The 15,786-nt window shown below is 54.8% G+C and overlaps 4 protein-coding genes and 1 pseudogene across 5 annotated transcripts; all 5 read right to left on the bottom strand.

Moving 5' to 3' along the window:
- Positions 1 to 3: 3 nt before the first annotated feature.
- Positions 4 to 2,868, bottom strand: LBRM_29_0010 (annotated as a pseudogene; the record flags this gene model as incomplete). Its single annotated transcript is given in 3 exon segments — positions 4 to 1,764; positions 1,767 to 2,594; positions 2,599 to 2,868. Coding segments are annotated over 3 exon segments (2,859 nt in total), but the record flags the coding sequence as incomplete, so codon positions are not given.
- Positions 2,869 to 4,570: 1,702 nt separating this feature from the next.
- Positions 4,571 to 5,461, bottom strand: LBRM_29_0020 (3,2-trans-enoyl-CoA isomerase, mitochondrial precursor-like protein; the record flags this gene model as incomplete). The annotated part of the gene is made up of 1 exon (XM_001562160.1): positions 4,571 to 5,461. One exon carries the CDS (start codon positions 5,459 to 5,461, stop codon positions 4,571 to 4,573), a length of 891 nt encoding a protein of 296 aa, XP_001562210.1.
- Positions 5,462 to 7,665: 2,204 nt separating this feature from the next.
- LBRM_29_0030 (transcription factor-like protein) lies at positions 7,666 to 10,812 on the bottom strand (the record flags this gene model as incomplete). Its single annotated transcript, XM_001562164.1, has 1 exon — positions 7,666 to 10,812. One exon carries the CDS (start codon positions 10,810 to 10,812, stop codon positions 7,666 to 7,668), a length of 3,147 nt encoding a protein of 1,048 aa, XP_001562214.1.
- Positions 10,813 to 12,081: 1,269 nt separating this feature from the next.
- On the bottom strand, positions 12,082 to 13,485 carry LBRM_29_0040 (ribosomal protein L3-like protein; the record flags this gene model as incomplete). The annotated part of the gene is made up of 1 exon (XM_001566302.1): positions 12,082 to 13,485. One exon carries the CDS (start codon positions 13,483 to 13,485, stop codon positions 12,082 to 12,084), a length of 1,404 nt encoding a protein of 467 aa, XP_001566352.1.
- A 1,035-nt stretch (positions 13,486 to 14,520) lies between these two features.
- Positions 14,521 to 15,369, bottom strand: LBRM_29_0050 (conserved hypothetical protein; the record flags this gene model as incomplete). Its single annotated transcript, XM_001566303.1, has 1 exon — positions 14,521 to 15,369. The coding sequence occupies one exon, from the start codon at positions 15,367 to 15,369 to the stop codon at positions 14,521 to 14,523; it is 849 nt and encodes a 282-aa protein (XP_001566353.1).
- Positions 15,370 to 15,786: the final 417 nt, after the last annotated feature.

A 15,786-nucleotide genomic window follows, 5' to 3' on the forward strand; every position in this document is an offset into this window, starting at 1 on the left:
AGACTCCACCGTTGCCTCCGAGGCGTCCTTTGTGAGAACGTAATGGCTCGGATAGCGCCCGCCATTCACATCTGCCGGCGCCTCACGGAGACATGCGCCAAGCAGAAACCTGTATCCTTTAATCACGTCGTATAATGTCGGTAACGACGGTCCACGGACAAGGTACAGTTCGTCGATTGAGGAGTCGAGGGTCACCTCCTCGCTTCGGTTTTCTTCTCGAAGAATCACCCCATTCGGGTCGTTCGGTGAGGCATCGACCATGTGGATCTTCTTTCGGAGAAGCTTCAGCATCTCTTGGACGCTGTAAGGCTGCAGTGGTGTCAGCTTGTGCCTCACGCGTTGCTGTCCCACCGCTGTGTCGGTCAGACCGTGTGCCACACCATCGCCGACTCGCGCCAGAGCCGTCGCAGCCCACAGGTGATCCAGGACTGCTTCGTACACCTTTCTGGCATGTTTGTTCGCCTCCAAGAGGGTGATTTCTGTCCACTCAGAAATGCATTTCCCATGCTGAACGTGTGGTGACACGTTCGTCGGGATAATGCCTTCTGAGCTCACCGTGGCGTCGTTTGGCGCATGCTCAGGCGTACGTGTGACGGAGTTTTTCTTCCTCCACGGGAGGTCGATCACCGGCAGATCCTCATCCTCGGATGGAAATTCGCTCGAGTTTAGAGAGCGTGTGTTGTTTCCATTCCTACCTGAGGAATTCGCTGGTGTTCTCCTGTCACTTTTCCTCGCGGCCTTTCGCCGTGGGAGTGGGGCATCCATTGCGGATCTCTCCGGACGTTTACGAGAAGGTGCTTTTGACGCGGGTGCAGGCGTCTGTGGCGTGCGCTTTGTGCGCTCAGCCCGGTCCATCTTTTTGCGCACCGTTTCCTCCTTTTTCTTTTGTCGAGGAGGTGGCTGTGGAGCACGTGCTTTCGGCTGGTTTGCGCGCCTGGAATCCCGTTTCGGGTTCGTGGACTTCGTTGCGCGCCTCTCGCCTCCACCCAAGTGAAAGGTGTCTTCACGGTTCACCGTGGTTTTCTTCAACCACGGCTTGTGCTCGATTTCGTTGTAAAAGAAATCTTTCCGTGACACCGGGTGGTTCGTCAGAATTTTCCTCATTTTTTCGAGGAAATATTCACGTGGCGGGTGGTGTTTCGACGCCGCGTACAGCAGGCGCCGCATGCACTTTGCCATGTCGTGGCTATGGTCGATTTGTATGTCCAGATGATTGCCGAAAAATACGGCAGACATGTACAAACCGCAGTCGTCGCTATAGCGTTCCTGACGTGGTGAAAATTCATTCACCAAACGCAAAGCTGGCCAGACCATTTTGAAGTGCTTACGCAGTTTTTCTTCCACTATGGGAGAAGGTGCGGAGTCGAGGATGCTCAGCTGTATTTCTGCTGAGTCCCGCGTCCCTTTCTCCAAAAGCCCTGCAATCCAGTGCTTCATAATGAAGATGGGGAAAAACACTACGCCGTGACGGTGCACCTTTGCCGCGAGCTGCTGCGCGCGTTTCCAATCAAGGTGCACCATCGTGTCCGACAGAACGATCCGTTTCTCAGGGAGGTACGCTTTGTAGATCACATCGAGTTCGATATTCGATGTTTTCCCCTCGCGCATATCACCGCCCCACACTTCTTGTGCAAGTGCTTTTACACCACCGAATATATTTATTAGGTGGTGTGTGGATTCCTTTGAAACGTCGGCAGTGGTCCCGTCGGGCTTTAGTTTTTTTATTCGGACGAAAAGAACTCCTGCGCTTCGCCTCCGCGATAGCTATCACGCCGATTACCTCCGCCATTTCCTCGGTAATTGCCTCGGTATCCTGCACCTCTCCCGCTGTTTTGATAATTGCGGGATCCCTGGGTATGATTTGAAACTCGCGGTGCCGTTTTTTGTTCCCTCAGAAGTTGCGTAAGCGTGTCCTGTATCCTTAACTGGGACTCTTCCGTGAGGGCACCGAAGCTGCTCATATCCAAAGCGGCGACTTGCGAGTCATCTGCTCCAATAATGGGTGCGTACGGCGCGCCGCCTTCCATGGGATCGCTGCCGTCTCTTGGCGGTGTCCGAAAAATATCGCGTGGGCGTGTTGTGTGCGTGCCTCCTCCTTTAATCCCTTTTTCGATCCAATACTTCTCGTTCAGTGCCGCCTCCAGTGTGATACGGTTAAGGTGTGCGAGTCGTTCCGTTTCCGGAACGAGAGGTGCGTCCAACCGTGTCAACACTTGACGCCATTGTCGCATCCCTCCTGCGACGGATTCGGCGACCTGCACGTTGTACGCAAGCAATCGCGACGAGCGCGCCTCATCGACAAACATGGAAAACCATGCGGCAATTCGCTCTTGATAGCTGGCCTGTTGCGACTCTGTCCCTGCCAACCCCAGCAGAATCGTAGCGGTTGCGGCGACCATTGGGGACATCTGATGCGCTAGAATTGCCGATTCCATCTTGGATTTGCACCCCTCCAACGGGTCCTCCACGGCTTTAATTCTTCTCCATGTGTCCTTCCACTTTTCTTCCATGTCCATCACCTTTTGGATTTCTGTCGGTTGGGTTCGATTGGTCGTGGCTATTTCCATAGCTGTTGTCGCCATTGCGATGCATGCCTCAGCGAGATCGTTTCTGTCTATTTTTCCTGCCAGGTAATTTTTCCTTGTGCATTCTGCTGTGTGATGGGTTGCTTTGTTGTCCAGAAACATCTCCAGTTTTTTGTCCAGCTGCTCCTCTGTGAGGCGTTCCTGTTTGTCGGACATTTCTGGTAAGGATATATTGGATGACTCGGTGGGAAAGAGAAAACGTGCGCTTGTGTCGCTGTATGTCTTGATTTAGTCGAGAGAAACAGCTAAGTTTATGTAGTCGTTTTTGCGTCGCGGGCCGCATCAACTCCACTTAGTGTGATTACTTCATTCACATGGGAGAAGAGATAAGGGACAATAATAAAGTAAGAATCCATAAGAAATACGGAACATTTTCGTATCGTGTGTATATTTTTCTCGAATCTATTTCTCGCTATCATTCACTGCGGGCCCGGGTTCCCCGCCTCAGCGGCCCAGGTGGACCCGGATGGTACCCGGACCCTCCTCCCGGGAAAAAAACCCCGGTAGAGGTACACGAGCCGTCTCCGGCTCAACAAATCCCAAGTGGAAGTGAGGAGTCGGTTTCCGAGACACACACACTCAGTCAGAATTCCTTTTCCACGGATACACGAACACCGATTCAGCTATCGGTCAAATTTCCCAGATCCAACACCACATCCCACCAACCACCACCACCCCCCCCCCTATAAGGTCAAGTGCCATTCGATTGCCTTTGTGGTTTTACACGCCGCCAATGGAACCCTAACCCTAACCCTCACCCGTGTACCCTAACGTTTCGCATGGAAAAGGCATGTTGACGATATTAGGTGCTATTTTCCCGCACCGCGGTCACAAATGCCTCTGCAAAGCTGACGGATATCAGGAAGTGGTTAGTGAGTCAGTACGCAGGATGAAAGGAAGACCGTTGTTCATACTGCTGGGCCTCTCTAAGCACTACCCAGCTCCAGTGCACGAGCAAATGAACACGCCAACTTCGCATGTTCATGTTGGTACTGCGGGTGAAGGTATTGGCACAGCGAAGAATTCATCTAAGGTCACAATTCTCCGGTGTGCTGGTGAACTCTGTTACAGCCGCGGTGGCGAAGGGAGAACTCCTCACCGGGAGGTAGGGTTTTTCGATGAGGTGAATATGGGTGGTGAGAGTGGATTTTTGAGATGTGCCAGGTTTGTAAAGTGCAGTTGCGACTCACAGCCAGAACGCGATACTGCAGGGTTAGAGGAGGTGTGAAGCCAATCTGTCAGGAGCCATCGTCAGTGATATCGCAGGAGGGAAAACGCAGGTGAAGGTGCACGCACACCGAACTTTGGGGTTGCAAGCAGGCAGTTGCAGTGGAAGATTTCCGGCAGTAGCTGCAATACATGGGTTTATACTAGTGCATGACAGACGAGTCGGTGGACGTGGTGGCCTTTTCACTTATACACCGGATTCAGGACAACGGTTGGCCCACGGCTCTCACCGCTGCTTTTAGGAGAAAGATACTAGGCAATTTAGAAGTCTAAAGAGCTTTAGGGGCAGACACTTCAGAATCCCTGTTCTGTGGCAGGCGCGCCACCAAACGAAAAGGGAGAATCACTAAGGGAGACACGGCAACAGCGTGCCTCAAGCAAAGTGTAGTAGATGTCGTGATGCCGCGCCACTCGCCGAGAAGAGTACTGCAACAGCAACGCGCAGCAAAGCACTTACGTGAGCCAGCGCTGCAAAGATGAGGGCTGAGGAGGTGTAGCAAGCAAAACGCGAAAAAAAATATATATATATTAGCACAGACACGCGCAAATAAGCGGAAGTTGGTGGCCTCACTCATCGTCAAATCCTTGGGTGATGTTCACATGCGCGTGCATCGCGTACCTCTTTGTCCTCCTTTGAAAACGTCACTAGACCGCCGCTCAAGTGAAGCGGGATCCTTCAGCTGCGAGATTAACGGGCACCTTACGCAGTACGAGTAGTCCCTCATGAAAACAAAAAGAAACCACTACAGCTGGGGCGCTTACTTCCGTGACAACTTCTGTATGTGTTGTGCTAGCGTTTGCTTTACCTGAGAGTTGCTGAAGAGGTTGTAGAAGCTGACAGTGTCCTGGGTACGAAGATCTTCGGTGCAGAGCGGGGCTAGGAGGTGACGACGCGACATGTCCTTGATCATCCAATACGGCGCTGCTGAGGGGAGTTCTAGCAGCTTCTCCATGAACTGCAGACACGGCACAACAGCCTCATCGTGGTGCTCTACAACCTCATCTACGAGTCCTACCTGCAAGGCCTTGTCAGCTGACAGCAGTAAGCCCAAGGAGAGCAACTCCTCAGCTTTGCGAAAGCCCACGACATGCTCCATGGAGCCAGCCACGTATGGCGGCACCACAAAGCCGTGCTGGGCGGCGGCGATACCAATCATCAAGTCCACTGGCTTTGTGGGATGCCGCCTTGCCATGACGCGGTAGTCAGAAGCAAGAGCGATGATGCATCCCGCTGCGGCAGCGTGCCCGTTAATGGCGCTCACTAGTGGCACCGGCAAGGAATGAAAGGTTCTGAAGAGCTGCTGGAACTGCCCCCAATAGTGCGCAAACCGATCCCTCGAGAGGTTTGTGTTGAGTTCGTTGAGATCAAGACCGGCACAAAAGATGCCCGGGGTCTTAGAGGTGAGGACAATTCCTCTGCATTGTGACTTCTCTGGGTTGCACACATCCTGAATCGTCTGCAGAAAGGCTGAAATGAATTCGGATGTCAGCACATTAGCGCGGCCGTTGTTGATCTCGAGAAGCACCACCTTCTCAAGCGGCGACTCTCGCACGACGACGAGATCGGCTGTGTCGGACATGCTTGCAGTAGTAGAGCACGCACGCCAAAGCTGTGGGCGCACATAGAAGGACGGACGACGGCATCTCATGTCTGTTTCGCGTAACTGGGCATCGCACACCGCAGCAAGTCCTGCCAAACAACGGGAAGGGAGAAGTGCAGCGAGTAGAATGAGTTAGGGGAGCAGGAAAACGGGAGACACTGTAGGTGATCAGCGCAGAGATGTAAATGGTGCACCATAACGGCGACGCTACCACGAGACTCCAGGTCACCATCAAAGGTGCGCAGCTGAACCTCTTAATTTCCTTAGCAGCAGTTTGCTAATTCTACTGTGGCCTTGTTTGGGGTACGAGGGTTACTTGAGGTCGCGTTGCTCGGGATGCGACGGAGATCTGTCGCACTGTGAGAAGATAAATTCCACAAGAGGGAAGTGCACTATCAAGCAGCCATACGCGCGTGCGGAGCAAACATTGGATAGGTCTGATGCTCTCTGCGGAGTTAGAGCGTGTCGCGTACAAAGAGCGGAAAGAACTTATTCCAGGAGATGCGCCGATCCGCCCGGGCACCGTCCCAGGTGCCACGACCTCTCACAGTCGTTGCTAGAGTCTGTGTAGCCACAAATGTAGTGAATAGAAATCACACCATTCACATATGGACCTGATTCCCTCGGTCCAGAGCGCGGACATGCACTTGCGCAGTGCAGTCTTGAGAATAGTCAACACTGGAGAGGCACTAGGCTGATCCCGTTCTGCTCCTCTCTCTCTCTCTGTCTCTCATCCTGAATGGTGATGTGCAGCGGCTCCATACAGTCGGCATGGTAGAGCTGACGGGCACTACTGCGATGCGCACGGATCCGCCGAGCGGGGAGTCCGGTAGTACACGAGCGGGCTGATCGTCAAGGGCACAGGTGTGTCGTCAACGGAATGCCACACAGTACACGCTTCGCTCATGCCAGAGTAGAGGTAGGGACTGAGACGGTAAACGCCCAGCGTCCCAGTCGCGGGCAACTTGATGCACGGGTGATTTTCTTCCATTTAGCGAGCATTCCCCTCTCGGATGATCAGGTGAGCAAACACCCTGACGAGTTCCGCTCACGTGAACACCAGGCGTACGTGATGACTGCTCTGCAAAGCCTTGTTTGGGTGGGTGGTGACGCGCGGGTCGCTGCCTCTGGCGTGACATCGGGAGAAGGTGTCTAGCGAGAGCATCCCCAGACAGCGCGAAGGCCTTTGGAGAGTGGGCTCAGGATTGGTGGCAAGATGAGAGTATTGTATCGCTGGTTGATGACGTTGTTGAGAGTGCAGCAGTGTGCCGTTTGAGCGGAGACCGCATCATCAGCCGAGTTGTAACCCAGCCACTCTATGAAGCTGCAGATCTGGACGTCTGGGAGTTGTTCTCTGTCCTACGCAGAGTCCTTGTGTTGTACGCCATTGTACTACTCTGGTCTGCACAACAACATAGGAGACGGACTCCCTGATGGCTAATTTGTCTCCACGTGAGGAAACAAAGCGATGCCGTGAAAAACCGAACGACCAGTAACGTGGCCCGTGGGATGCTGCCTGAGTGGCCTGGTGCGCAACGTCTGTTGCGAGGATACGCTGGCAGAGATGACACGCTTGAATGAAGCAAGGGGAAAAAGAGAGGCAATGTCAAGAAGTGATCGTTAAGAAGAGCTCAGCCTCCCCGCCTACGGCACAGCATGCAGTACTATGGCTTGCACGCATAAGAGGACCCGCGGGTGCAGAGTAAAGGCCTGCAAGCGGCGGCGATGCCTCCAAAAGGGTGAATTAGAATGAACCAAATGGAATAACGCAGCCCAAACCCCTTGCTGTCTCCATTCGCCCGCCTTCGCAACTCACAAGAGCCGACACGGTTCATTGCACCTTGATGAAGCGGTGTCAGGGGCCCTCTACACGTCTTTCGGATTCTGTTCTCTTTAGCTGATCCACCGCACGACGCACTTCGCTAGTCATCTTGCACAGAGTTAACTATTCGATAGGAACACGCCAAAAGGAAAATTTAGTATAGTCGCTATCAGGCCCATCCACGCAGTGAATAGGACAATATGAGAGGCATGACATCACGCTCTTTAGCCGTCACATCACAGCCCATCCCAACAGTCGTGCTTTGCTAACACTAGGTGCTTCTCGAACGTGCAGTACACGCTAGCACGTAGTGGCTGCTCACCGTGCACAGACACACCCAACGAAAAAGAAACCGGTGACAAATACAACATGAGCCCTTCCAGGCACACATGCACACAGAAGAAAGAATGAACACGACTTTTGAGCACGCCTAGAATCGACGCGCAGGTGGAACAACGCCGCCGCCGCCCCCGCGGCCCGCCATGTTGACCGGAATCTTTGAGGGTCGGATAGGGGGCGCAGCCGCTGCGGCAGGTGCAACGGCACCCGTGCGTGGGCGCTTACGTGGGTGATGATCGTCGTCGTCACTGTAGCCGCTCTGACGGTCCTTGGCGGCTGCTCGGCGTTCGAGCTCGTCCCAGCTGGCGGCGCTGGACTCGTCACTTGCGTCACTGTCTGACTCCACGTCACTCTCCTCGTCCTCGAGCCAGGAGCTGTCGTCCGATTCGGAGGACTCATCATCTTCGTCCTCGTAGTACGTCGAATCCGAGTCGGAATCGCCGCCGTCGTCCTCCTCGTCGTCCTCCTCATTCGTCTCGTTATTGAGCACCGACCAGCCTTCTCCGCGCAGCCACGGGTTCCAGTCTGGGTCCTCACGGATCTCCTTCATTGTGGTGCGCCAGTTCGGGTTCACAGTGGTTTCCATGTAATAGAGCCGCGCGCTCAGGCACCAGTCCTTAATGTGCTCCAGCGAATTGCGCGGGATTGAGTTGATTGTGATGACCGGCTTGTTGTAGTCCTTCAGGATGAGTGACATGTCAAACGTTGCACCGCCTGGGATAATGCGCTCGAAGGAGACCACCTCGACCTCCTGGACGCTCTGTGTGAAAGCTGGGGTGTCGCTGATAGCCCAGAGGACCTCGCGATTGCCTTTAAACGTCGTCATGGAACGAGCATGGACGCCGTCGAAGGAGAACTGATTGGTGGGCAGCTGCGTCTTGATCTTGCTCCGCTCCTCCACGGCATGGGCAAAGGTGATGAACTGCTTGTTTGTCTGCCGAATGCGCATTTCATCGCGCTCCTCCGCCTGGACTTCATCATCGAAGGATCGTCGCGCACTACTCGCCAGCTCGCTGCTCTCCAGCACCTCTGCCACAAATTGCACATCCGAGATGCTCTTCCGGTTCACTTCGATGGGCTTTGTGAGGGTAACATGGTAAATCACGTAGATGCTCTTCACCGCAGGTTGAAAGATGACGTGTTTGATGTTCTCAAAAAGCATATCCAACGGGGCACCACCAAGAAATGAGAATCGCAGCCCGTTGGCATGCAGCTCAAGGTTGCCCACGCAGCCCTTGCTCTGGCGGTTCGTGTTCGCGATCGGCGGGCGAATCTTGACTGTCGGGAGCCGCAGTGGATTGGGGGTGACCGTCAATCTCCCGTTGGAGGCGGAAGTGAGGGCACGCTTGCGGGCGGCATCCTCGTTCTTGATCCGCTGCTGAATGCCTTGGATGGCGATTACAGCATCGGCGAAGACGTTCCTCGGGCTCGAGTACGTCAGCTCCTTCAGGAAAACCTTGGTGCGGTTCAGCTTGTAGCCTATATTGGCCTCCTGCATGCTATGGAACACAATGGTCATGATGTACTTATCACCTTCAGCCCTCACATCGACCTTGTTTACCGTCGACACGTGAAAGGGCACAGCACGACCGCACACTGGCAGCCACACCACCTTCTTCTCCGGCTGCACAAAGATGCCGTTGTTGCCCTCCAGAGGCGGCAACCGGTCATCTGGCTTGTACGGAGTTAGTTCACCCAGAGACAGACGGCCTACGTCGTATGTACGGTACTCCTCCGTTGAGGTCTGCACCCCTTTTTTGCCACCGGCCGCCACAAACTCGGCGTGCAGCTCGCTCAGCAGCTGTCGCAGCTCCTGCTCGCGCTGCACTTCGCGCGAGAGCACAACGGTCTCGGACTGGCCCTGGCGAGTGATCTTGTTCAAGTTGCGCCGCGCCTGCTCCTGCGCCTCCGTCGCAGCGGCCGTTTCATCGAGGTCTTCGTAGAGAATCTCCGCCAGTTTGCGTGCAACTTTTGTCTTGAGCTCCGCCACACCACCGCGTATGATTACGGTGTCAGTGAGCTCAACGTCAAACGTGCCCTCGCCGTCTGCGCTCGGAACGGACTCCAGCACGACGCGTATCACGAAGCTCATCCCATTGGTGACGATCGCGATACCCTTCTCCGAAATGCTCCCGCGCGCTTCGAGGACGAGGAGACCTGTAGAGAACCCGAAGTTCCTCGATAGGAAGGAGGCCAGCTCGGCGTTTTGATCGCTCGCGTACTGCATCACGCCAGCGTACACGTCACTGAGTCGAGCACCAGGGACAAGGAGTTCCATGAGCTTAGTGCTCACATCGTAGGCAAACTGATACACTGCTTTGGCGTTCGGCGGTGCGGCCGACTCCACCAAGAGTGTACGACCAAAAAAAGCGGTGTAGCCAATGTTCTTGACGCCAAATCGCACAACGACCACATCACCGTGAATGGGAACATTGCATGCCTCCTTGAGCGTGTCCTCGTCCACGTTGAGTTGGGTTTTGTACGTCCCCCTGTGAAAAAGGCATGGCGGCAGGCCGGTGACGAGGGCGAAATCGTCCACAGCGAGCGACTCGAGTGCCTGAATGGTATTTGGTCGCTCCAGCGTGGTGTACAGCATCTGACGCACGTCGTAGAGGGTCTTGGGATCCGCCTTCGACATCTCATCCGCAATGCAGTCACGGGCGTAACGACGAAAGACAGCGCAGCACAGCCCTGCAGCCTTTTCAACGCAACCGAGAGCGGCATCATCCTTCACGAAAAGCAGCTCACCCAACGCAGGGGCGGCTGACAGAAGCGACTCACTCGGCACGACTCTGCGCACGAGCTCAGCGAAGGTGGTCGCAAATGCACCCTCCTGAATGGCGAACTCGTTCGTTGGGGCACCAACTGTCTTTTCCGCAAGCAGCTTGGTGACATGCGCCTGTGCCGCCTCGACCCCCTCCACCACCTCAATAGTGTGTCCCTCGAGCTTTGTCGTCGGCGCCACAACGCGCACGCCTGCTCCGTGGAGAATAAGCGTCACCTCCCTGGTGATTAGTGCGGCGGTGTTGCATACTGGCTCTTTTGCCTCCAGGATGTACTGGAGCATCGCCTGTCCACGCTGGTTATCGGGGGTGTTGACGCTACGCTCTCCAAAGACGCAGGCCCACGCATCGCACTTTTTTGCGGCTTCCTCTCCACGAGCGGCAGCAGCGTGCCACTGCGCCAAAACGGCGCTAAGCCGCGAGGCAGAGATAGAATAGCTCACAGAAGTCTGCATTGTGCACCAGCTCGGGAAAACAGAGGGAATCCCAAGAAGCAAAGCTGGTGTTGATTGGATGAATTCGCCCTTCTACCTTTTTCTCTATACGCGTGTGTTCCGACACGCACACGAACTGCCCTCTACTGCCTGTGCGTGTTCGCGGGTGTATAGGCCAGGGTGTGCCTCTGCAGGAGAATTGCGGAGAAATGAAATGTCTCAGAGGAATGCAACCTTTTCTGCCACCCCCACCTCTTTCGTCCGCCGTACCAATCGGGGGTCGCTTAAGCCGTAACCCGCGAGCGAGAGTTTAGGGTGGGTATGTGTGTTTGCCGGATTGCGAAGGAAAAAACGCGGCGCGCTGGTTGCAGTGCCCGACGAGGGAAAAGGGAAAGGGGTAGGAGGGAGAGTGGTGAACAAAACACGCTCCTCATGAGTGTGAGCGCACGAGTATGCCAGAACACAAACACAGCCAAAAGAAAGAAAACGAGAGGAAAACGAAGAGATCAACACGTGCCTGAAACCTGCGTCGCCAGCTGACATGCACACATACACATGAAAGAGAGAGATGGCGAGGAGTGTAGAGGATGAGGGGCACGAAAGCACATTGCGAAGGAGCGGCAACACCAGGCAACGGCGTCAAACAAAAAGAGAGGCAGTAAGGAATTAAAGCGTAGTTCATTCATGGCGGGTGTGAACGGAAGTCAGTAGAAGGCGCGAGTGTCATAATTCCTCTTCAGTCATTGTGGCACGAGTAGGCTGTGAACGTTGGAACGCTATGTTCTCCCATGAAAGAAAAATATATAAGCTGCGCCGGAGATGTATTCGGACAGCTTCATTCCTCAACACTCTATTGTGGCGGACTACGAGTCCCATCTCCTGTGCTGCTGGAATTGGCCTACCATGGGTGTACGCACGGGCACCGCGATCGCCTCCACGTCCACACGCCGCTAGGCAACTGTGATTTTAACCTTTTTTGCTTACGCGATGGCAACGAACCAACGAGCCAACAAGAAACGCAAACATCAGCCTAGGATAGACGAGCCTCCTCAGATGCTCAGAGAAACGACGTCCCGCACGCATACGCGAGGACGCAAGTGCACACGTAGTCAGAGACGCAACAAGCTAAAGAGATGAAGAGAGCAACAGTGTACACTTGTGCATCGTCGCCTCCAGGGGGTCTGTGCGCCTAAGACCCCCTCTTTGGCTTGCCATGAGGTTAACTGAGCCAGCGACAGTTCGCTGGTGCTGGCGAAGACCCTCTCAGGAGGGCAGCAATGATCGCCAGCCTCACGTCTTGACACGCTTATATTTCAAAATCTTGGCGCGCCGAGCCTCCTCCTGTTTTTCGTGGGCGTGCGTGCGAATGCCCATGAGCTTGTACTTGCGTGCCTTACGCAGGCTCTTGCGGTACTTCTTTCTGGCCTCGGTGTACTTCTTCAAGTCGTACACCTTCTTCTTAGGCGCTGCAGTCGCCGGCTTGGCACTCTTGGCATCCTCCACATCCGCCTGGCTCACAAGCTGGGCAGCCGCGAACTCGTCTCGGAAGTACATGTACAGTGGAGGAGAGGTCAGCTGGCACTCGTCAGTGGCCAGCTTGTTAAGATCTTCGTCCTCGCTGGGCACAAAGGTGGGAAAAGCCGGTGTGCCGCGGTGCTCATTCCACAGTGTGTATCCTTTTGTGTTGATGGTATCCCGAAACTTCACGTAGGTCCCGACATCGGCGTCAATCAGGGTAGGCAGGTAGATGAGTGAGTTCTTGTAGTCGATGCGCCACACTGGAACACCTTGGTAGGTTTCAGCAGACGCGCCCGTCTGCCCTGCCATGCGATGGCCAGGGTAGATGCGCTTCTGTCCTTCTGCACCCATGCAGCCGGGACGTCGCTGCCACTTGGAGTCTCCAAGCCAGACATAGCCACCGTCGAAGCCGTGGCGAAACATGACTCCTTGGTAACCGTAGTCGGTGTTCTGAAAAGTAATGGTCACTTCCTGGCCAGGTTTGAAGTGCCGCACATCAAGTTTAGTTCCAACTGGCGCGTACGCGTCCGGCGTCACTGGAAAGCCGGCAGACACATGCTTCACAGGTACGCCCGCGGCTTTGTAAAACGCAGCCACGTGCGGTTTGTGAAACTCCACTGGTACGTTCATGGCGCCAACATAGACCTTGTCGGTCCCCACATCGCCGTTACGAGTCGAGTGTTTTACAATCTGATTGTCAGGGAACCAGAAGGCAGTACAGTCAAACTGGTTGCCCAGGTCATCGTAATCTTTGCAAGTGAAAACCTTGACGCCGACCATCCCAAAGCGAACACTGTAAAACATGTTGAACTCTCCAAACGGCGGCGGGTTGTCCCAGGCACGCGTGTCTTGGTAGAGCTCGGGGAATTTATCGCGCAACCGACGAAACGCGTCGTACTTATCCTCGCGGATCGCGTCGTAGGTAGTCTGCAGTTGCTCCACCTGCCATTCGCGGGGGTTCTCGGGGATTTTCGGGTACAAGCTCATCTTGTCGCCATGATCGAATAAGTAAGGGTAGTAACAGTGGTACATATCACGGTCTTTTTCCGTCATGAGCGAAGGATAGCAGCGATACCAGTCTGTCCGAACACGCCGATCGCCAGGGCCCCCACCGCTGCGCCATCGCCGTGCTACACGCAAGGCAACGCCAAGAGCACCGCTATTGAAACGCCGCATTTCGCTTCAGAACGCACACGCGCCAACCTACCAATGCCTACACAGACGAAATGAAGCCAAAAAGTGAACCGAAAAGAGCAAATATAGCCCAGCAGCGGCAGCTAGTGCTGCGGTGCCAGGGCAGCTCCAGTGCGATTCAACCTTCCCCTCCAGAGCGTCACAACACGTGCGCGTCGGCTTGCCTTGATGAGGTGCAGGGTCACAAATGGTGTCAGCACGTGTATGCACAACGAGAAAGTTGATCTAAAGGTGGTCCTCTGCGTGCGTGAGGCACGGGTGCGGCCTAAGTACAGAGTACGAGTAGAGGAGGGCTTCACGGGATACCGCCGCCTAACAGTGAGTGAGCAGCGGGTGCAAAAAAAAAAAAGCGTTAAGGCAAACAGCAAGGGGAATGTCGAGGACAAAGAGCAATGAAGAGAAACGCAGAGAGCAAAACGTGCTAGACATGGCGCCGATCCAGTGCAGGGAGGGAATGGTACAACTAAGAAAAGGAACACCGTACTGTGCACGGCACACCCTACAGGATGTGTTCCAGTGCGTCGATGCACTAGTGCTGGCAACTCAGTGAAACAATCTGACCAGCAAGGGAATGCTACTGCGGTAAGCCACCATATCCTCCCCAGGAGCCCAGGCGCCAGTGAAGAAAGCTCACTGGACAGTTGGTGTGCAGCAACCGCAACGCCCCCACTCTCTCCACTTTCTCGGACCTTGCCTTGTATTGAGCATGGTAATAGACTCCAAAGTGCGTGCGCCTGCACTTGTGCAGATGCTCAAGCTCTACGTTGCCACAGGCGGCGGCACACATACATGCACAGAGAAGCGAAACATGGCAGGTGCAAAGAAGAAGGGCACCCCATCTGTGTTTCTGCTGCAGTGTGCCACTTCTAAAGCCACTAGAGAAGACAAAGCAGCCCACAAGCCACTACCACCAAGACACTGCACCGTCGTATACGAACGCCTACACTCCTATGTGCTCCCAGAGAGAGAGAGACATGTACACAAATATAAACCGAGAGTCGTGGCAGAGCTGCGGTGCTACTCTGTGGACCTCAGCAACGGGTCATAGCTACGCGTCAATTCCATCATGCGCTGCTCAATTTTATCCCGAAAAAAGTGCTGTGGCTCCATCAGGGTAAATAAATAGCGGAGTGTCGCATGGTCACGGTAAAAGCGCGTATTTAACACCGCCGACTCTGGCATGTCTGCGCGAAGCTGCTGCACCTCGAACGGTGCATGCTTAAACCAGCGATGAGGAAACGTACGCCAGGTGGCACGCGCCAGCGGCTGGCGGTATCGGTGAACCCCGTCAGTTCGCAAGTCACGGTGACCCTTGCCGGCACTCTTCACAAGGCGATCCAGCACAGGTTGGGTCAGCAGCAGCAGCAGCTTATCACACCACTGCAGGTAAAGCTGGTGGGCCTCCTTGAAATCCTCTTGGGTGCGATAGTTGTTGCGGCGCCGCAGACTTCGATCCCCGTGGCCGTGCAAAAGCCGACGGTACTGCTCAGGTTTCGACTCACGCAAGCCTCGCTTAACGCGGCGCTCAAACAGGACCGCGTTCGCCTCCGGGTCTGCGCAACGAAGGTGTGCAATCAATGCATAGCACAGGTCGTGGAGCTCCTGCGACGCAGCCTCGAGCTCATCAAACTCGCTCTCGTCTAGGTCAGGCATTTCCTCGACTGTCCCACGCACCTCGGTCGACAGAGAGCCCTCGTCTCTGTGACGGTAGTCGTCGGGGCCTCGGAGCGCCTGCGCCTCGGGTGGCAGTGATACCGTAGACGCGTAGCGTACAGTTGTGTACGGCAGCAACGGTAAGACGGTTGCACATCGGCGGAGTGCCCGTCCTACAGTGTGACCCACAGCTGCGGTCACACACGACTGCATAGCGTCTGCTTCGAGTTCCCTTTCTGTCAAAATATGACGCTCTTCCACGCTCAGCAGCGCTTTTTATCGCCGCTGCGAAGAGAAAACAACAACTCCCTCACTTCAAGATAAAGAGTGGAATACGTACTTGAACGCGTAGTGAGGAGGGAGAAGAAATGGAGACCTTGAGACCGACAACATGCGTGACGGTGCGGCAGTAAAAGAATTGACAAAACGAACGCATAGCTTTACACACGCACCATCACCATGCACACAGAACTGCTTGAGAACATTCGACACAAACAGAGCAGCGCCTACAACGGGGCGTTGAATGGTGGTGAAGTGCAGGTTAGAGCCCACCGAATAGCCCTTGTGCTACCCAAGAAGTGTTGATTTTCCCAGTGCGTCCGCTCTCTTCCATAAAACGTAAATTCCACT

The sequence above is a fragment of the Leishmania braziliensis genome, chromosome 29, assembly GCF_000002845.2.
Source record: "Leishmania braziliensis MHOM/BR/75/M2904 complete genome, chromosome 29".
NCBI classification, from domain to species: Eukaryota; Euglenozoa; class Kinetoplastea; order Trypanosomatida; family Trypanosomatidae; genus Leishmania; species Leishmania braziliensis.